Raw genomic sequence first — 17,548 nt, 5'->3', positions numbered from 1 at the left:
AGGAACACCCTCTCCTGACCTCTGTGCCAGACAGGAGCACCCTCTCCTGACCTCTGTGCCAGACAGGAACACGCTCTCCTGACCTCTGTGCCATACAGGAGCACGCTCTCCTGACCTCTGTGCCAGACAGGAGCACGCTCTCCTGATGTATGCTTCTTGGTAAAGTGTTGGTGTTGTATCGCATGCAAGGAGGGTAAATACAGAGCAGCCTGTCTGTCAGTGGGAAGAAGCCACAGAGCACAGTAATAGTGGAGTTATAACAACACCAAACAATGAGCAGAATCTAGCAAGGAGACACCTGCTGTCTTTCTTCCTGCCTTCAGCAGCCACACACACTGTAAAGCATTTTAATATGCACAATTGTTAACCCAGTTAATGTAAAAGGATTTGTTTTGCGTGTGCTTTTTTGAAATGCAGTATAATGCGAAATTAATTCATTTTGGTTTTGTGAGAAGCATTCCTTGCCATGATTGCCCTACCCTTAGTAATCAGAGAAGTAATACCAGTTCTTGAAGTAATTAGTGTTGCACATTTCTAATCTCTGTCCCCTCTCTGCTCTGCAGCCTGTAACTGTGATGCCACTGGCTCAGTCCGAGACGACTGTGAACAGATGTCCGGGCTGTGCTCCTGCAAGACAGGGGTGGTTGGCATGAAATGCAACCAGTGTCCAGACGGCAGAGAAATGGGAGTGAATGGCTGCGACAAAGGTAGGAAGATCCAGAAGGGCATGAAATAAAGTGGAGGCATCCTGACCAAGATCACAATGGCATCACCGTGATGAGCACATTCTAGGGGTCCATGGTGGATAGTTCAAGGGTTGAGTTATTAGATTTGAATTTTCAAATAGAAGGATTCATTAAAAATCTATATAATAACCCATGAAAGTAAATTTGGTCTTTTTTTTTTTTTTGCCCCAGTTCCATGTACAGGAATAAATGCTACACAGGTCAAAGGAGATCCCAGAATAGATATAATTAGTGCTTTATGACTCTGTCACTCCCCACACCCCTCTCTCTATCTTGTTGTAAGCTGTTTAAATGCAGCATCTCCTTTTCTGGGCTAGCCTTTCCCCATTGACATTGGTTAGAAGTGGAATTCAGCCAGATTGACATATTTATGAGCAACATGCTAACCTCTTGTGTAACGCTTTGCCAGGTCCCTCTGCTGTCGCATCGTGCGCCGGGGTGCAGTGCGAGTTCGGCGCCTCCTGCGTGGAGGTTAATGGGAATGCTTTTTGCGAATGCCCTTCATCTGACTGTGACGAAAAATACAAGACCAAGGTACACCGTACAAACAGTCAAAAGGGTCTGGATATAAAACCTAACTGTCTCGGCTAAACCGGGTGAAATGCATCACACAAACCGATGGAGAGACTGGCATTCAATCTTAAAGCCCTAATGGGTGGAAGCTGTACTTTTCTAACAGGAAATGTGAATGTTTGCAATGCATGAGAATGCATGCCCCTCAGGTTTGTTTTCCAGTGGGTATTCTGCTCACTGACTTTGCTGTGTTTCTCTGATCTCCAGGTCTGTGGTTCAGACGGAGTGACCTATGGGGACCAGTGCCAGCTGAAGACTATTGCCTGCCGACAGTCCATGAAAATTACCATTAAACACACAGGGCAGTGCAGAGGTAGGGATTGGGGCAAGGTTCTGTTGCTTTTAGGCTTTCAACTAAATCGTAGGTCATATTCGCAAAGCATGTACTAATGTGCAAAGTTAAAACTATTTTTTTGCTAAACAAAACAAAATGCATGCAATGTTGTTTTTTCATGCTAGTTTGTTTTAAGTTTTCCAAAAAAAAAAAGCTTCAGCACAGCATTAAATGCTTTGTGAATAGTTATTTTCCAGATGCCAACAAACACAATTTGACAGGTGCATTTATAATTAGCAATTTCTTGGCTGCCCTTTCATTTCTCTAAGTCCATCAACTGCAAAAAGCCATTTAATACAAATTCTGTACCTTCTGGAAAAGATCAGGAGAAGCTATTGAGTCCCGCTTTTTGGCTGCCCTGCAATTTGGAATCAGACACCAACGTGTTGTGATGCATACGTTTTAGAGTTTAAATCTAAAAGGAAGCGGCGATTTAATTGTTTTGTGGTAGATGAACAGCGAGAGTCTGACAGACTGAAGCGCTATGTGAGAGAGGGGCAATATTGCTAAGCAGATTGTGGATCTGCCTTGCCAATCTGCATCACCTCTGAACAGAAGATCCTCCCTTCTGTGAATGGAGGAAATTTTCTTAGCCCCAAGGTGTCTCATAAGCGCAGACCGCTACTGTAACAAGGTATGTGCTATTGTACCACATTTGGGATCTATTCAGATCATCAGCCTCATTTCATGTGTGATTGGATCTGGATGAAAAGAGAGTCAGCTTATGCTGGTGCAAGACGAAACACATAACCACCTTTATTGGTTGACTGTCGGAATAGCTTTAAAAAAGAAATGAGGCTTCCATTGTGGAATATAAAGGGTGGGCTTTGCAGTTTGTTGAATACCTGCCGCTGTTCTTTATGCCACATATGGATCCGTCACTTATGTATGCGTTAGGGATTGGCAGTGCACACAGACATGTACAGTACAGTGATGCGTGTATTAAAATCAGCAACTAAAGACATGACTACCCGACTACACAAACAGCAACGTGACTGACTGCCGAGGAAACCAAAACATTACTGCCCGATCTTGAATCATCCATGACATACAAGCAGACATTTTCGAAGAGGCATCGTTAGCCTCCTGAGGAATTCAAAGAGAAGCTTTTACAATTTCAGTGTTTCTAACAAACAGCACCAGTACCAGGCAATACCACACTTCTCAAATTGGGAGAAAAACAGGTGTGAGTAATGAGAAGCAGCACATAACTGTAATGGATTATCTGAATGGATTATCCACCTAGAAAAATCAAAAGCCTTTAATATGTCTCCTCCTGACTGCACACAAAGCACAAATGAGGAGGGATGGTAAAGTATTTCATTACATAGGTGAAGACCTCTACACTATAGAGGTCAGATTAAACGTATCTCTGTGCCACATGTGGAAAAATAATGTCATATATTGCTTTGATCTTTGAAAGACGGTGCTGATACCCTGAAAGGTACAGTCCATTTAAAGCACTGTCATTTTATTATTACCCATCATTCATTCCTGCTTCCTCCAGAAAACATCCCTCATGGATCGAGTGCTGTTCCCACATCCACCACCTCCACTCCCACAACCCGCGCCAAACGACCAACCACCACCCTCTCAGTTCCCTTTGAAGAAGAGGAGAAGGAGGAGGAGGACGTTGTCACCGCCACTGCCTCTCAGGTCCTTGTTGAAGCAATGCCAGTGTTAACCACCAGCGCTAGCAGGCTGACCACAAGACCTCCCAGCACCACCAAATCACCCTCCCGCTCCACCAAGCCACCCCGCCCCACCCCCCTTTCTGGGGTGGTACCCCCGAGCGGGGTGGGTCCCTCTCCGTTCGGTGGTGGCACCGCTCGCCCCACCACCAGCTCTCCCACCGTCACCCCCTCCCCATCAACTCTCTCCTTCGAGGACTCAGGCAGCGGGGAACACAGCGGGGAACCCAGCGGGGATGATGATCTTGAGGCTAGCGGAGCAACCGAAGCTAGCGGAGACGAGCCTATCGGTAAACCTGCTGTTCCAAGTCCTGGTTAAAACAACAATATTCACAAAGCATTTATCACTGCATTAAGTAGCTGCCTGAAGAAACCCAGTTATTGCTGCTAAACATGTGCATCACGAGTTTCAGTAATTAGCTCCTATATGCACTCTTGGTAGTGTATTGCTGGTTCTTTTAAAATGAGCCGTTTATTTTTTTTTGTGCTTTTACAAGCCTTACGCGGTTTGATAAATGCTTCGTGAGCGTGGCCTACAGCGTGTGATTAGGCAACACAAGTTTATTTTATGTGTATGGAGGGAGGGGAGGTGGGGGAATTAAATTTTTTCCAGTTGTATTTGTTTTCCAGATTTAAACTTGCAAGAAAAACTAATTGGAATGACCTAAAGCTGCTAGGAATGTTGCAAACCAACGTTTCTTGATAGTTATGTAGTTATAGGCAGTCTCTGGCTTATAGAAATTGTACACAGACTGATGGCTACAAAGTCTTTAGTTTGTTACATAAGATTGTGAATTTCCCTGGCTGATTTGTACTGAATGATAGTTGGTAATATAACACACCAGCCATTGACCAATATACTGTACGAAATATACAATACACTGACCAGTATTTCTGTATGAAAGGGGCTTATTGCATAACACCATTCCTAATGAGGCTGTGTTATCACTACACTAAACGAATTGCTTTATTTAAATGTACATTACATTGACCACAATGCTCAATACCCTGTTCCCAGAAACCACTGTTTGATTTTTTTTATATAGTTGGGGATAAATCATTTTTAAATAACCATTTTAGTGTTTTGTGGCACGCTACGTATTTAATCCATGTAGTGTATCATTGGTGCTGCTGTTAGCAGTCCTTTTAACAGTAGCATGCTGTGGTAAAGATGCAGGTGCATTAAGGGAGCATTGTTTCTCTTTGAGAGAACTCCTGGAACCCGGAGAGCGGCTCTCCCTTCTACCCTGACAGCCGCACCCCCTTCTTGATTTACAGCCTGCTTATAAATCTCCAGCTCCCGGGTAGCAGATACACAGCAGCGTCCCGCTGATTCTCGCCCAGGTCGTTTCCCACGTCTTGCACTTTTTAGCTGACTTGTGTTCAAAAAGTCCTTGAAGACTCCCTTTGATGATTTTATGACTTGTTCGCAAGTCTCTTGTTTTTTTCTTTTTAATCAGCTCTGGATTATAAATAATCCTCGTAGAGAGCGACCTGCACCGATCTGTGTAGGAGCAGCTCTCTGCCATTTTGAATGTTAAGTTAGGAAAAACAGCATTGGCAAAGGTTAACTAATTGCTATTTAATGGCTGTCAATATTAGTTTGCCTGCAACTTTACCAAAGTTTTAAATATTTCCAACGAAAGCCATTGAGTAGGTAATGTTATGTGAAATGTATATTCAAAAAGGGCTTTTTTATACTTGTTCTGGAAGCTTGCCTATTCAGTCAAGAGTGGGATACACAGTTTGTATAATATTGGATTAAAATATTATATAATCATAATTGCAAGGTGTTTCAATCTACCACCTACAGAATCACAGCTCCGCTGCTTACACAAGACTGACATTTGGTGTTAGTAGGTATGGATTGCTGAGAATCTGGAAAGATGATAGGGTAGAGGAAAACTTGAATTATTCTTTCTGCTTTAGAACCTACTGTCGAGGTTCGCCCCACGACGACTGCAAGCCCAGCAGAGAGGTCACCCTGCGACAATACAGCCTTCGGGTGCTGTCCTGACAGCAAGACCACTGCCACCGATGCAGAGGGAGCCAACTGCCCTCGTGAGTATTCTTTACTGATACTTCTGCGCACAAGCGGTCCTTATTCCTGCAGCACGGTGCGGTTTAACAGGCAAAGATACCCTCATGATAAAAGCCTGTCATCCGAGCACAAAAGAAAAACTACTTTATTTATATCTCCTTGATTTGGATTCAACAATCTGAAACACATGTTTATGAGTGGAGGTATTGTTCTGCAAGTGAAGGCACATGGGAGATACACAGACTCACTTTTCACTCGGGGGGGAAAAAAAAAACAAAAAGAAAACAGTTGTGCTTGAGAGTGGGGAAAAAAACAGCCACCCCCCCGCCTCCACATCCCCCCAAAACAGTGCTAGGTCTTCATTCACAGTTGGACCAGACTAAACATCAAAGAGCTGCCAGCAGCTGTCCCTGCTCCCTCCCTGCTAACTGCTTGAGAGAAAAGCATTATAATTTCAGCTGAATCTGTGGAGGCTGTGCCACACAGCTCTCTAGTTTACTAGCCTTTCATGTGTGGAATTCTGCTATGTCTGGCTAGGGGGACCTTGCTGCTGTCAGTGTACAACCCAGTGGACATTGGTGTAATCCACATGACAAAGCAAGCTCTATGCAACCCTGTACACATTGTCAGGCCCTGCTTGAGAGATTGTTCCTAGGATGACTTGGATATGCATGTGTTATATAATCCAGGTCCTCAGCCTCCATTCCCAATATATCATTGAAAATAAATCAAGACCTAATTGGTGATCTTCCATTGCCGATTTCCTCACAATATTCAGCACGTAATAATACCTCTCCACTGCTTTCTATTACAGTGCAATAGATATATAAATAACATACTGATGCAGTCACACTTGCCTCTGCCACTCATCCCTGAATAATAATTTTAAAATCTGCTTTGTGGATTAAGTAACAATTACCAGAATCGTTAAGATAATCATACGAGTGCGGTTTAGGAAAAGACGGGCAGCCTGAGGACTTGATTGATTCAGGCAATTTGTTCTGCTGATTAGGGCCTGTGCTACATATGAAGCCAGGCGTCAAGCCTCAATGCCAGGGGGAAGTCTCTTATTTCTTCCCCGTTCTTAATGAGCTGTACTAATAACTCCAGGTAGCTGGGTCACACACAAACCATCAGGAGCTGTGGCACAAACAGCAATGGGTGCTAGTCATTAGTTAGTTGCAAATGTAATTATTATTATTATTATTATCAGTGGGATTATTAATATTCATGAAACTATTTGAATCTGTCAAACTGTTTCTCTAACAGACTTTTAGAACAGTTTCATGAATATTATACCTAATTAAATAACTCTGTGCTTTGTGAATATGTATTATTGTTACTGTAACTACTTCTGGAACCAGGCTTGGTAGGGCTGTATTTGAGGAAGAGTACCCCAGAATGTTTAAATGATCCCATTATCTGTGTTGTAATGTTTGTGTGCTTTATAACCTGTGTTGATGTTGTCTCTAACATATTTCTCTCTGCTTAGTTCACCATGCTTCTACTAGCCTCTCGGACCTGTGGGACAAAGAGCATGGTAAACTCTAGCACATCACCCTCCACAGTAATCCTCTCACCTACTGCACAACACTCACCTTCACTCACCTTGTATAACAGCACCTCTTCTCCATCTCACTAACCCCAATGCTGGCACTTCCACCTTGGTTACCTGATGCAGCTGGCGGATTGGGAAGCCTCAAGACCCGCCGGTTGGTAACAACAAAAACAACCCTTTTTTTATTTCCATAGCAACCAAGGAGTTCCATGCAGTCCTCATCCTGGAGGAAGTGGAAGGTCAGGAAGTATTCTACACCCCCGAGATGGCTGACCCCAAGTCAGAGCTGTTTGGAGAAACGGCCAGGAGCATTGCGAGTGCAGTAAGGGACTGTTTCCCCCCCATTTTACTGTGTAATGTAATGCTATTAAATAGAAAATTAACCCTAAATCATTTTGAAACTCCCTTTATAATAATTGAAACATTGCCAAACATTTCAACCCACTTTTTTAAAATAAGTGAACACTAAAACCAGGTGTATAAAAAAAATAATAATAAATAATAGTAATGAGAAAGATCGCTCCCACCTGTGCCTCACAAAGCCATTGATGAGACTATAACCGTTTGATAAGACAAAGGAAGAAACAGTTGTCTTTTGATTCCTTACAAAACCATGGTCAACCGTCCTGAGTAAAAAAATAATATTATATATTCACATTCATGTTAAATACCCTAGGATGATATTAACAGAATACCAGTAGTATCTGAAATGTCTATACATGTAAAGCAAAGCCTTTGCTATATATATATATATATAATATTTGGAGCACATGCAGAGATTTCAAATAACTACTTTCATGTCCCGTAGGGCTCACTTTGTAATCAAAAAGTTAATCTCTTGCCGTAATTCAAATTATTTCAGGCTTGGCAAACCCTCGGAATACAGAGCTTAATTATACTTTCAAATGCGGGGCTGTGAGAAAGCTGCTCCCTGCCAGTATTGCTGAACAGTGTGCTAGCCTCGTGTGGTTTAACAGCACAGTGTCAAAAGCAACCCCTGGTGCTAGCACCCTCTACTTCAAAGGAAAGCGTGTTTATTTTGAATCCCTTTTTTTCTGCAAGTTGGATTGAAGTGGCCTAAGGACATAGGTCACTTTCCTTATCTGAGGCTTTTTAGTGCTTGCTTCTCTCTTGGGTGCACACAGAGCACAGGCTGTAAATGAAGGCAATGTTCACGGACGACCCTGCTGCTAACTGCACTGCCACTCATCACCAGTAGGGGACACAGTGGCAGGGTTAAGGAACTTATCTCGTATGATTTCCCTGGGAAGAATGAAGGCCAAATGTAAAGATAGTCTGCTTCCTTGTACCAGAATAATTGCCTGAAGAGGCCAGAGGGAGTTCTTGCCTGAAGACCCCACAGGGCCAAAGCGTGATCTCGAGGTCTTGTTAAATACAGATAAATAACATTCGCAGCTCCAAGTGTGAACTAGAGAAGGGTCTCAGGAGTAATGCCTTTCCTGTTTAGGCTTTATTATCTTTTAAAACTGCTTCCTGAGTTGAATGCTCTGCCTCTTCTATTTGACATGTTTTACCTTGAATTGAACTAAATGCGTTTCTTACTCCCTCTGTCCCTCCAGCTCAACGAGCTGCTGAGAAAGTCTGACGTGGAGAAAGATTTCAAGAGCGTCCGTGTCCGAGACCTAGGCCCGAGCGGCTCCATACGAGCCACAGTGGAAGCCCACTTTGACCCCGGTAATGTTATTTATTCCACTTTGACCCCGATAACGTTATTTATTCCACTTTGACCCCGGTAACGTTATTTATTGGAAATGCAGGGCTCTCTAAGCATGCTCATTTCCAAAGAGAACTTGGTTTACTGTCCTGTCTCCTCAACATCAGACCTGGGGTCAATTTACAATTCCAATGCTATTGTGTTCAATTACAATTAGTTACAATCATGCTGCAGGAATTATAATTACAAGTACACTAAAACCTAACATAAACTTCACACAATAACATGTTTACTCTATTTATTCTAAATTACCATTCAGTAATAGCAGGTAATAATACAGAAACATATATAACTATATATTTTTTTCAAACAAATGGGGTTATCAAAAGTGGTTGAAAATACAATAATGATCGGATGACAAGTACATTCTTAATTGAACTGTCATTGATCAATTGTATGGTATAATTACAATCACACAGGTGTGCCAAGGTTACAGTTAATTGCAGTTAATTACAGGCGGTCTGCTCACCATGTGTTGAACAGCAGACAAACCCTTGTATTACACCTCTGTACCTGCCCAAATAAAGATAAGGCCCAAGTGTTTATCTTCAGACTGGTTTGAACCTGTCAGTGTACAGAATCTTGTGATGTTCTGATTTGAGGCCTGGGAAATGACAAATGCTTTTATTTTTCTTTCCCTAGCAACCACCTACACTTCCCAGGATGTGCAGAAGGCCCTCCTCAAACAGCTGAAGATGTCCAAGAAGAAGGCCATTGCTATTAAGAAACCAGAAGAGGAGCATATCAGAGTCCTGGACTTCGGTAATATTTCAGTTAACCCTTAACATCACTCTGAGCTGTAGAATGTTAATGGAATATTAGGCTGTCCGCTTCAAAGCTTGCGGTTTTCCCTTAATGCAAACCAGTCTACAGCTTTGAAAACAAGATGTCAGGCATTTAACACTTGTCATGTACTAAGTGTGTAATTGTGTATGAATAGGTGGTTAGTTCATTAATCATTTATAAAAAGATACATATATTTTAGCTGAGATTTACTAAGCGTTTCACAAAGCGATACTAATAAAGAAATTCATTTTGTCCTTGTACTCCGTTGACTGCCTCATTTAAAAGGGTTGTGTACATCTCTCCTTTGTTATGCGATTAGAGAGGACACTTGTGGATTGCTACAGAAAAACTAGTCTTTAAGATAGTACTTAGTCATATGGTACAGTGCCCTTCTGTATTAATAGTCATTGTTGTCTCCTGCCAGACTGGGTACCAAATCCATTTGCCACAACCACCACAACAACCACAGCAGCCACCACTATCCCCCCCCCCACCACCACCATCACTACCACCATCACCACCCGGAGGAGGCCAGCCACTACAGCACGCACCACCAGACGACCTTCAACGGCCAGGAGAGCCACCACGCCTGCCCCTACCACCACCATGACCCCAACTCCCACTACCCCCAGCAAGGTGTTCTTTCCTTCCCGTCAGTCACCCTGTGATTCCCATCCCTGCCGACATGGAGGAACCTGCGAGGATGACAGCCAAGATTTCACCTGCATCTGCCCAGCCGGGAGAGGAGGGTCTGTCTGCGAGAAAGGTAAGGCTGCTTCACCATTTGTTTTCATCCTATTACAACTGTTTACTTGCTATTGGCAAGTCCTTATATTGCATTTGTTATCCGTGAACATTGTTTTTGTTGAGCAACGTTCTGGTTGTAAACTAAAAGTAGCAGTTGTACCTTAAGAAGAATTATCATGAGGTGTTAATGGGAATAGTAAGTGAATGTTGGCAAGTAAAGATACTAAGAAATGTACATTTTGTCTCTAGTTTATCCAACTATTTTGTTCATTGTTTGGTTTGAAGTACAGTAGCGAAATATGTTTGTTTATTTTTTATTCTTCACCACCTTAGCTATTAAATACTACATTCCTGCTTTTGGTGGCAAGTCTTACCTGGCCTTCAAGACTATTAAGGCCTACCACACGGTGCGCATCTCCATGGAGTTCCGCACCTCTGAGCTCAGCGGCTTGCTGCTCTACGATGGGCAGAACCGCGGCAAGGACTTCATCTCGCTGGCTCTCGTCAATGGCTTTGTGGAGCTCAGGTCAGGGGACATCTTTCTTTCCCACTTTGTAAATACACCGTGTTTTAGCGTTCACCTGTGTTTTAAAAACTGGGTGGAAAATTCTTGGCTTGTTTAGGGTTAAAACCCGAACAGTCCTTGATTTGTCAGCACTGTCCTTCAGATGAAATTCTAATTCGGAGGTGTTGGTTGTGGGCAATACACTTCACTATCTACTTTTGAAGAGTACTTTTATGTAAGTCTGCTGTGCGTACCAGTTTTGGTTAGCAGTAGCAGTACTTTAGTATTTGATAAAGTCCTTGTGATGCTGATGAAAGTGATAAAAGCTGGTTCATTGTTAATGTGTTTCCTTTTTTTTTTTTCAAAAAGATTCAACACCGGTTCAGGCACTGGCATCATCACCAGCAAGATCCGGATCGAGCCTGGTAAATGGCACCAAGTGCTGGTGAACCGGAACCGGCGCAGTGGCATGCTGTCTGTGGACGGAGAGCCGCACATCAATGGAGAGAGCCCGGCTGGAACGGACGGGCTGAACCTGGATACAGACCTCTTCATCGGGGGAGCCCCGGAGGACCAGATGTCTGTGTGAGTAACCGCTGTGAAACCAGTCCTGCTGAGAAACAACAGCGTCAAAAAAGACCAGCGTTGTGGTGCGGCTCTGTTCTCCCTGAACGCTGTGTAATAGTCTGCAGAGCCTGCCTGGGTTGTTCATTTTTTATTGAGACAGGTTGCACAGCACGTTTCCAGACTTCATTAGCACAGCGTGTTTTATTAAATTGGCTAATTAGGTGCTTGCTAACTGATATCTGCTTGTAAACAGTGGTTTTATTTTTTATTTTTTATTTTTAATTGAAAATGTTTAAATGCGCTTGTGTATTAAAAGCCCCAGGGCTGGTCACTTCACAAATGAACGAATGCACTGCCGATAAATGTGTCATCCCCGCGCAACAGCTAAACCCTTATCTGTTCCGTTCCTGCAGTGTGCAGGAGAGGACTTCAGCTGCTTCAGGCCTTGTGGGCTGCATACGCATGCTGGACGTCAATAACTTGGTCTACAAGCTCCAGGAGAAAGAGGGAGATGTGTTGTATGGCACTGGGGTCGGAGAGTGTGGCAACAACCCTTGCCACCCCAACCCTTGTAAGAACGGAGCTCTCTGCCAGGTGAAGGAGGCAGAGATGTTCCATTGCCAGTGCATCAACGGCTTCTCGGGTACGTTGACAACCGAATAAAGTTGCACCGACTCCTTGGAGGATCACCTTGTAAAATGAAGTGACCCAGAAAATGGAAATATTCTGCATAAAATGGTTACTGTTCAAATGTACCTCATGCTATGTTGTACCATAAAATAGACAGTATTCCGCATTGTAGGAAAATGCGTATAATTGCCACACGCATGCAGTTATTGGAGCATAAAAGATTATTTAAAATATTTTCTAATATTTCAGTGACCAAGGCTAACAAACCGTCAGAGGCAATTTTTCTGTCTGTATGCCAGCATGATAAGCATTCTTTCTTGTAATTGCCTGACACCTTAAGAAGCAGTTTTATTTCATTAGGCTCAGTAAAATATAATTACGATCGCCTAAACGTGTTCTAGTTTTCTAAAGCTGAGGTGCTCAGGACACCGTGGCATTTACAGCTCTTCAGTGTTCAGCTGACTTGACACTACATTTGGTGGGGAAAAAATGATCTAACAAGCCTTGAAAAAGAAAGAAAGAAAGAAAGAAAGAAAGAAAGAAAGAAAGAAAGAAAGAAAGAAAGTTAAAGTCTTACAAAGGAGGAAATACATGTGAAGAGCATTAGTGAATTCACCCGGAATTGTAAGTCGGTTGTGCCAATCGTATTCTTAGATGAAGTTAGCTGTCTGTTGAGAATAACATCATGAGGAAATTAATCTAAAAAGCCTTAACGTCTTGCAAGCTTGACACACTGTAGTATCAATCTCATTCTGAAACATGTCTGAACTTTCAGTAGAAGTGTTTCTTCATTTTAGGATGTTTTTATAGTTATGGATGGTTATAACAGAAAGAAGGGTCAAATTGGGTGTGTTTTATTAATTAAGTTTATAATCACCCGTTATATCTGTTCTACCATTTTTTTTTTTTTTTTGTTAGTTTTTTTTACTAATTCTTTAATGGTTTCCCTTTAATTTCAGGCCCTACCTGTGCTGACGAGCATAACCCATGTGACCCCAACAAGTGCCACTCTTCAGCCACTTGCCTGGTGCTGCCGGAGGGCGGGTACAAGTGTGAGTGCCCAATGGGACGAGAGGGAAAGCATTGTGAAAAAGGTAGGGTCCAATCACAAGCGTAGTTTAGCCAACCGGACTCTGTCAAAACAAATTTCAACAAGAATAATACATTAGGTAAAATACCTGTGATATTCCATTCCCAAAACAAGTTGCCCCTTAACATCACCTTCAGATTAGACGTCGCCACGTCAGATTAGAACACAAAGTAAACATAATCCATTTAGAATCCTATACTGTTAAATGGAGCTTGTACCGTGGAGCTGCTTCTAAAGTGTTTCTTGCATCAGGGAGAGGAAAATGGAATGGAATAATTGTTTGGAACATGGAACAGCCTTGGGTTAGCAGTGAATGGAGTTTATTTTCTGTTCTATATTGCTTTTAATCAAGCTTTTAGCGGTTTTATGCTACTGCTGTCCACCTTCGTGTATCTTCTTCAGACGGGTTTTTGAATCTCAGAATTTTAAGAAGACCATTGCAGATATTGAACTTTGTTACATTTTGAACTTTTCACTAGTCCGGATTTGGTTTGCATTTTTAATGGCTCTGGTTACAAAGCTGAGAGAAGCAAGACAGCCAGATGGAAGAGCAGAAAAGCATTTCAGAAGAATGCTGGAAACTGAATATAGAAAACTGTTTGAAGTAAAAAAAAAAATATGTATATAGTTTAACAAGGCCTGCAAAAAAGCAGGTGGATACATTTTAGGGTGGGGGCATTAAGATCCACTATTGTTTAGATCATTAAAATAGACCTATATGTACTATTAATTCTCTATGACAGTTTTTCAAAGGGATGTAAATAAGACCCCCATTTCATAGTAGTTTGATCCATTCCCAGTTTTACTGTGTTTAAAAGACACACCAGAGCTTGTTACATGTACACTGGCTAATCAGGCTTGTAGTAAAACCTGGAGTGGGTGAAGTGATATGAAATAGGAGTTGTATGCCCTTCCCTCCCAGTAAATCATCGGATTTGGATACTAGCTGTTTTACATGAAATACAAACTAAACATCAGTGATTGATTTTAAAACCGTGAGGCAAAAAAAAACAACAACAGAGTGATCAATGTCATCAAGTATCCACAGGAAACTTGCATGATACATTCTTTGTGTTAAGTATCTGAATCCAATGCACTCTGAGAGGCTGTATCAGTGCAGGCCATTGTGAGCGTCAATAGACAGGGAGCTAAGATGCTCTGTAGAGACTATTCATCCCTGCACAGTTGCTAAATCAATGGTTTCTCTAAGTGGTCTGTTGCCCTTCCCCAGGGCTGGGGCCATGTCAGAATAACTCGACCAACATTAACATCTTTCAGTAAAATGAAAACATCTTTTTTTTTTGTCATTAGAAATACATGACCAGACCAAGGCTTTCATCCCAGAGTTCAAAGGGGATTCTTACATGGAGCTGAATGGATTGCACACCTTTGGAATTGATCTGATGTGAGTGCTGGAGTCCTTGTGTCTTCTTACTGTTGATTGTTGGTCTGTGTTGGACGTTTTCACAGTTTGTTGCGTTTCAACCTGAAATCTTCATGAATTTAAATGGGATTTTTTTCCCTTTGATTTACACAACCTACTTAACACTTTCAATGTGTGAAAAAATAAAAACCTGAAAAGTCTTCATTAGATAAGCATCCACCCCCTTTGCTATGACACGCCTAAATAAGCACAGGTGCAACCAATTGCCTTCAGAATTCACTCAGTAAGTTAAGTGGAGTCCGTCTGTGTGCAATAAAAGTGGTTCACATGATTTCAGATTAAATACACCTGTCTCTGTAAGGTCCCACAGTTCTGTAGTTTAGTCAAAGATACTGCCATGAAGACCAAGAAGCTTTCAAAACAACTCCAGTATAAAGTTGTGAAAGGCACAGATCAGGGGAGGGGTATAAAATGATTTCAATGCATATCCCTTGGAGCACAGTCAAGTCGATCATTAAGAAGTGGAAGGTAAATGGCACTACCCAGAATCTGCTTAGAGCAGGCTGTCCTCCCAAACTGAGCAGCCAGGTAAGAAGGGCATTGGTCAGAGAAGCCACCAAGAGGCCAATGACAACTCTGAAATACCTACAGCGTTCCATGGCTGAGATGAGAGAAACTGTCCGTGTGTCAACAATAGCTGAGGTACTTCACAAATCTGGCCTGTATGGAAGAGTGGTAAGAAGGAAGCCATTTCTGAAAAAAAACAATGTAAAATCCCACTTGGATTTTGCAAAAAGGCATGTGGGAGACTCTGAAAATATGTGACAAAAGATTCTTGGTCCGATGAAACAAAAATGGAACTATTTGGCCTAAATGCAAAGCGCAAACCCAACACAGCACATCACCCAGGTAACACCTTCCCTACTGTGAAGCATGGTGGTGGCAGCAGCATGCTGTGGGGATGCTTTTCATTGGCAGGGACTGGGACATTTGTTATATATATATATATATATATATATACACACACACACACACACACACACGCACACGCACACACACACACACACACACACACACACACGCACACGCACACACACACGCACATTTCTAATATAATTTAATTGTTTGTGATGGATCGTTAGTGTTGCTAGTCACAAACCATTTAACCTATAACTTTATTACTAATTGACTGGAGTGCAGTATTAGTAATTGAATTAGTTTAATAGCATCACAGGTCCTAACTTTCTTTACTGTGTGTGATTTAATGCTGTGTCTGGCCCACTGCTGCAGTTGTAAAGTTCTGCTCTGTTGTGGTATTCTAGGCAAAAGCTTAGCATCACTGTGGTGTTCCTGGCAAAGGATCTCACAGGCCTCATCTTCTACAATGGACAGAAGACAGACGGCAAAGGAGATTTCATCTCGCTGGCACTGAACGGCGGTCTGCTGGAGTTCAGATATGACCTCGGGAAAGGTCCTGCAGTGATCAGGTAACGTTTCGGATTGCCTCTCAACCTCTTTGATCAGCCGTTCATCCCCCTGGTCCACAAGCCAATGTTTTATTGTTATTTCTACTGGCGCACACACACAGGACTAAGAACAAGATTCAACTGGATGTCTGGAATGTGGTAACTTTGGAACGAAACGGTCGTAAAGGAGTGATAACTGTGAATAATGGGGAAGCGGAGAGAGGAGAGTCACCGGTAAGGAATTTTCTGATTTTCTTTTTGAAAAGAGGACTAGATCGGCCCACCAATTGCTTCTGGATCAGTGAAATGGGATATATTGGGTTCACTTGTTTATTAAAAAGAAGGAACTCCCATGTTAAATGCATTTTCTATATTATAACATTAAACATCTGGGCATGCTTTAGGAAGATCCTTTCTATAAACTGTCGCCCACTGAGTGTGCGGTATTGTGTTTGCAAATATTTATTTGATGTGGGTGGTATTTTCTAAAGTTCTGCATGTAAGATTTCTTCCATTTTGCCTCCCTGTGCTCTTTGTGTGCACTGTTAATCCAGTTAAGTATTCAAGGAACAAAATGTCAGCTTCAGCAACAGGTAAAACAAATTGGTTGGAAAAAGCATTCATAACTGGGAGCAGTTAAACTGTTTATTTGCTTGCCATAGTTACAGTTTAAAACAACAACTGAGTAATATTTAAAAGGCCGTTAATCACTTTGAATAGTACTGTAAATTGCGGAAGCAAGCGAGAGTCTGGTACTTAAAACACTAAGCTCTTTTGAGTACAGTTCACTGAAGTAAAATTTGTATCATATTTTTGAAAATGACATCATTCCAAATTGTATGTCTCTTGTTTTAAAAGTGCACTGTAGGTAATGTACAATATATAATATACTTGCATATCACTATGCTCCAAGAATATCATATAATATACCATTTATAATATAAGCACTCCACAGACTAATGCGAACAAGCAATAACTGGTCCCTGATTGATCGATATTACTTGTTCATTCAAAGTATAGTGCTTGTATATTCTCCAGGGAAAGATATTGTCTCTAGGTTTGCATAATTCTTTCTTGATCAACCACTGTTCCCCCTGTTGGCTTCCTTGCACATGTTTGCAACAAGGCTTCGCTACACAGCTAAGAGTGAAGGCAATTGCAGTAGCTGTTATTTTGAATGCTCTGTGTGTCCTGCATGGTGTTGTATCCTTCACACTGTACCCTACTTCTTACTGATGTGCCGTTCTCTCCTGTTCTTTTTTTCTGTCCTTTTCCTCTATTCTGTGCTCCCCTGGATTTAAGAAATCTCGCAAGGTAAAGATAAGTGTCCTGTCGCCTCGGCTTTAACAACCATTTCATTTCTCCAGGCCATTGTGTTTTCTCATCCCAGTCCGATTGTATTTTCACCCACAACAGATTACATGTTTTTTTTAATTTTTTTGGTACATTTTCATACAGTAGAAGTTGTAACCCCGTTTGGCTTGCACCTCAGTCCCAGTGGAGTGAAAACTTTAACGCAAGCGTCGTTTAACTCTTTCCCAGCTGAACTCTGTACAGATCTATCAAAACAGAAGACCACTCTAGTAGTACAGGAAAGCTAACAGTACTCAAAACAGCAAACTGCTCTAGTAGTATAGGAAAGATAGCACTACTTAAAACAGCAAACTACTCTAATAGTATAGGAAAGATAGCTCT

At 41.9% G+C, this 17,548-nt stretch overlaps 1 protein-coding gene across 1 annotated transcript in view; it reads left to right on the top strand.

The window, feature by feature from the left end:
* Nucleotides 1-17,548, top strand: part of LOC121328906 (agrin-like) — a 152,727-nt gene that overhangs the window by 126,620 nt on the left and 8,559 nt on the right. Inside the window, exons 16-32 of the mRNA XM_041274047.1 lie at nucleotides 564-707; nucleotides 1,156-1,280; nucleotides 1,527-1,632; nucleotides 3,161-3,634; nucleotides 5,274-5,405; nucleotides 7,138-7,265; nucleotides 8,524-8,638; nucleotides 9,321-9,440; nucleotides 9,889-10,230; nucleotides 10,545-10,737; nucleotides 11,086-11,301; nucleotides 11,697-11,926; nucleotides 12,873-13,007; nucleotides 14,315-14,408; nucleotides 15,710-15,874; nucleotides 15,976-16,087; nucleotides 17,156-17,167. Coding sequence (XP_041129981.1) covers nucleotides 564-707; nucleotides 1,156-1,280; nucleotides 1,527-1,632; nucleotides 3,161-3,634; nucleotides 5,274-5,405; nucleotides 7,138-7,265; nucleotides 8,524-8,638; nucleotides 9,321-9,440; nucleotides 9,889-10,230; nucleotides 10,545-10,737; nucleotides 11,086-11,301; nucleotides 11,697-11,926; nucleotides 12,873-13,007; nucleotides 14,315-14,408; nucleotides 15,710-15,874; nucleotides 15,976-16,087; nucleotides 17,156-17,167 — 2,843 coding nt within the window. The remainder of the gene's footprint in view (nucleotides 1-563; nucleotides 708-1,155; nucleotides 1,281-1,526; nucleotides 1,633-3,160; nucleotides 3,635-5,273; nucleotides 5,406-7,137; nucleotides 7,266-8,523; nucleotides 8,639-9,320; nucleotides 9,441-9,888; nucleotides 10,231-10,544; nucleotides 10,738-11,085; nucleotides 11,302-11,696; nucleotides 11,927-12,872; nucleotides 13,008-14,314; nucleotides 14,409-15,709; nucleotides 15,875-15,975; nucleotides 16,088-17,155; nucleotides 17,168-17,548) is intronic.

The sequence above is a fragment of the Polyodon spathula genome, chromosome 16, assembly GCF_017654505.1.
Source record: "Polyodon spathula isolate WHYD16114869_AA chromosome 16, ASM1765450v1, whole genome shotgun sequence".
NCBI classification, from domain to species: domain Eukaryota; kingdom Metazoa; phylum Chordata; class Actinopteri; order Acipenseriformes; family Polyodontidae; genus Polyodon; species Polyodon spathula.
This window is presented reverse-complemented; position numbering and strand designations above follow the sequence as displayed.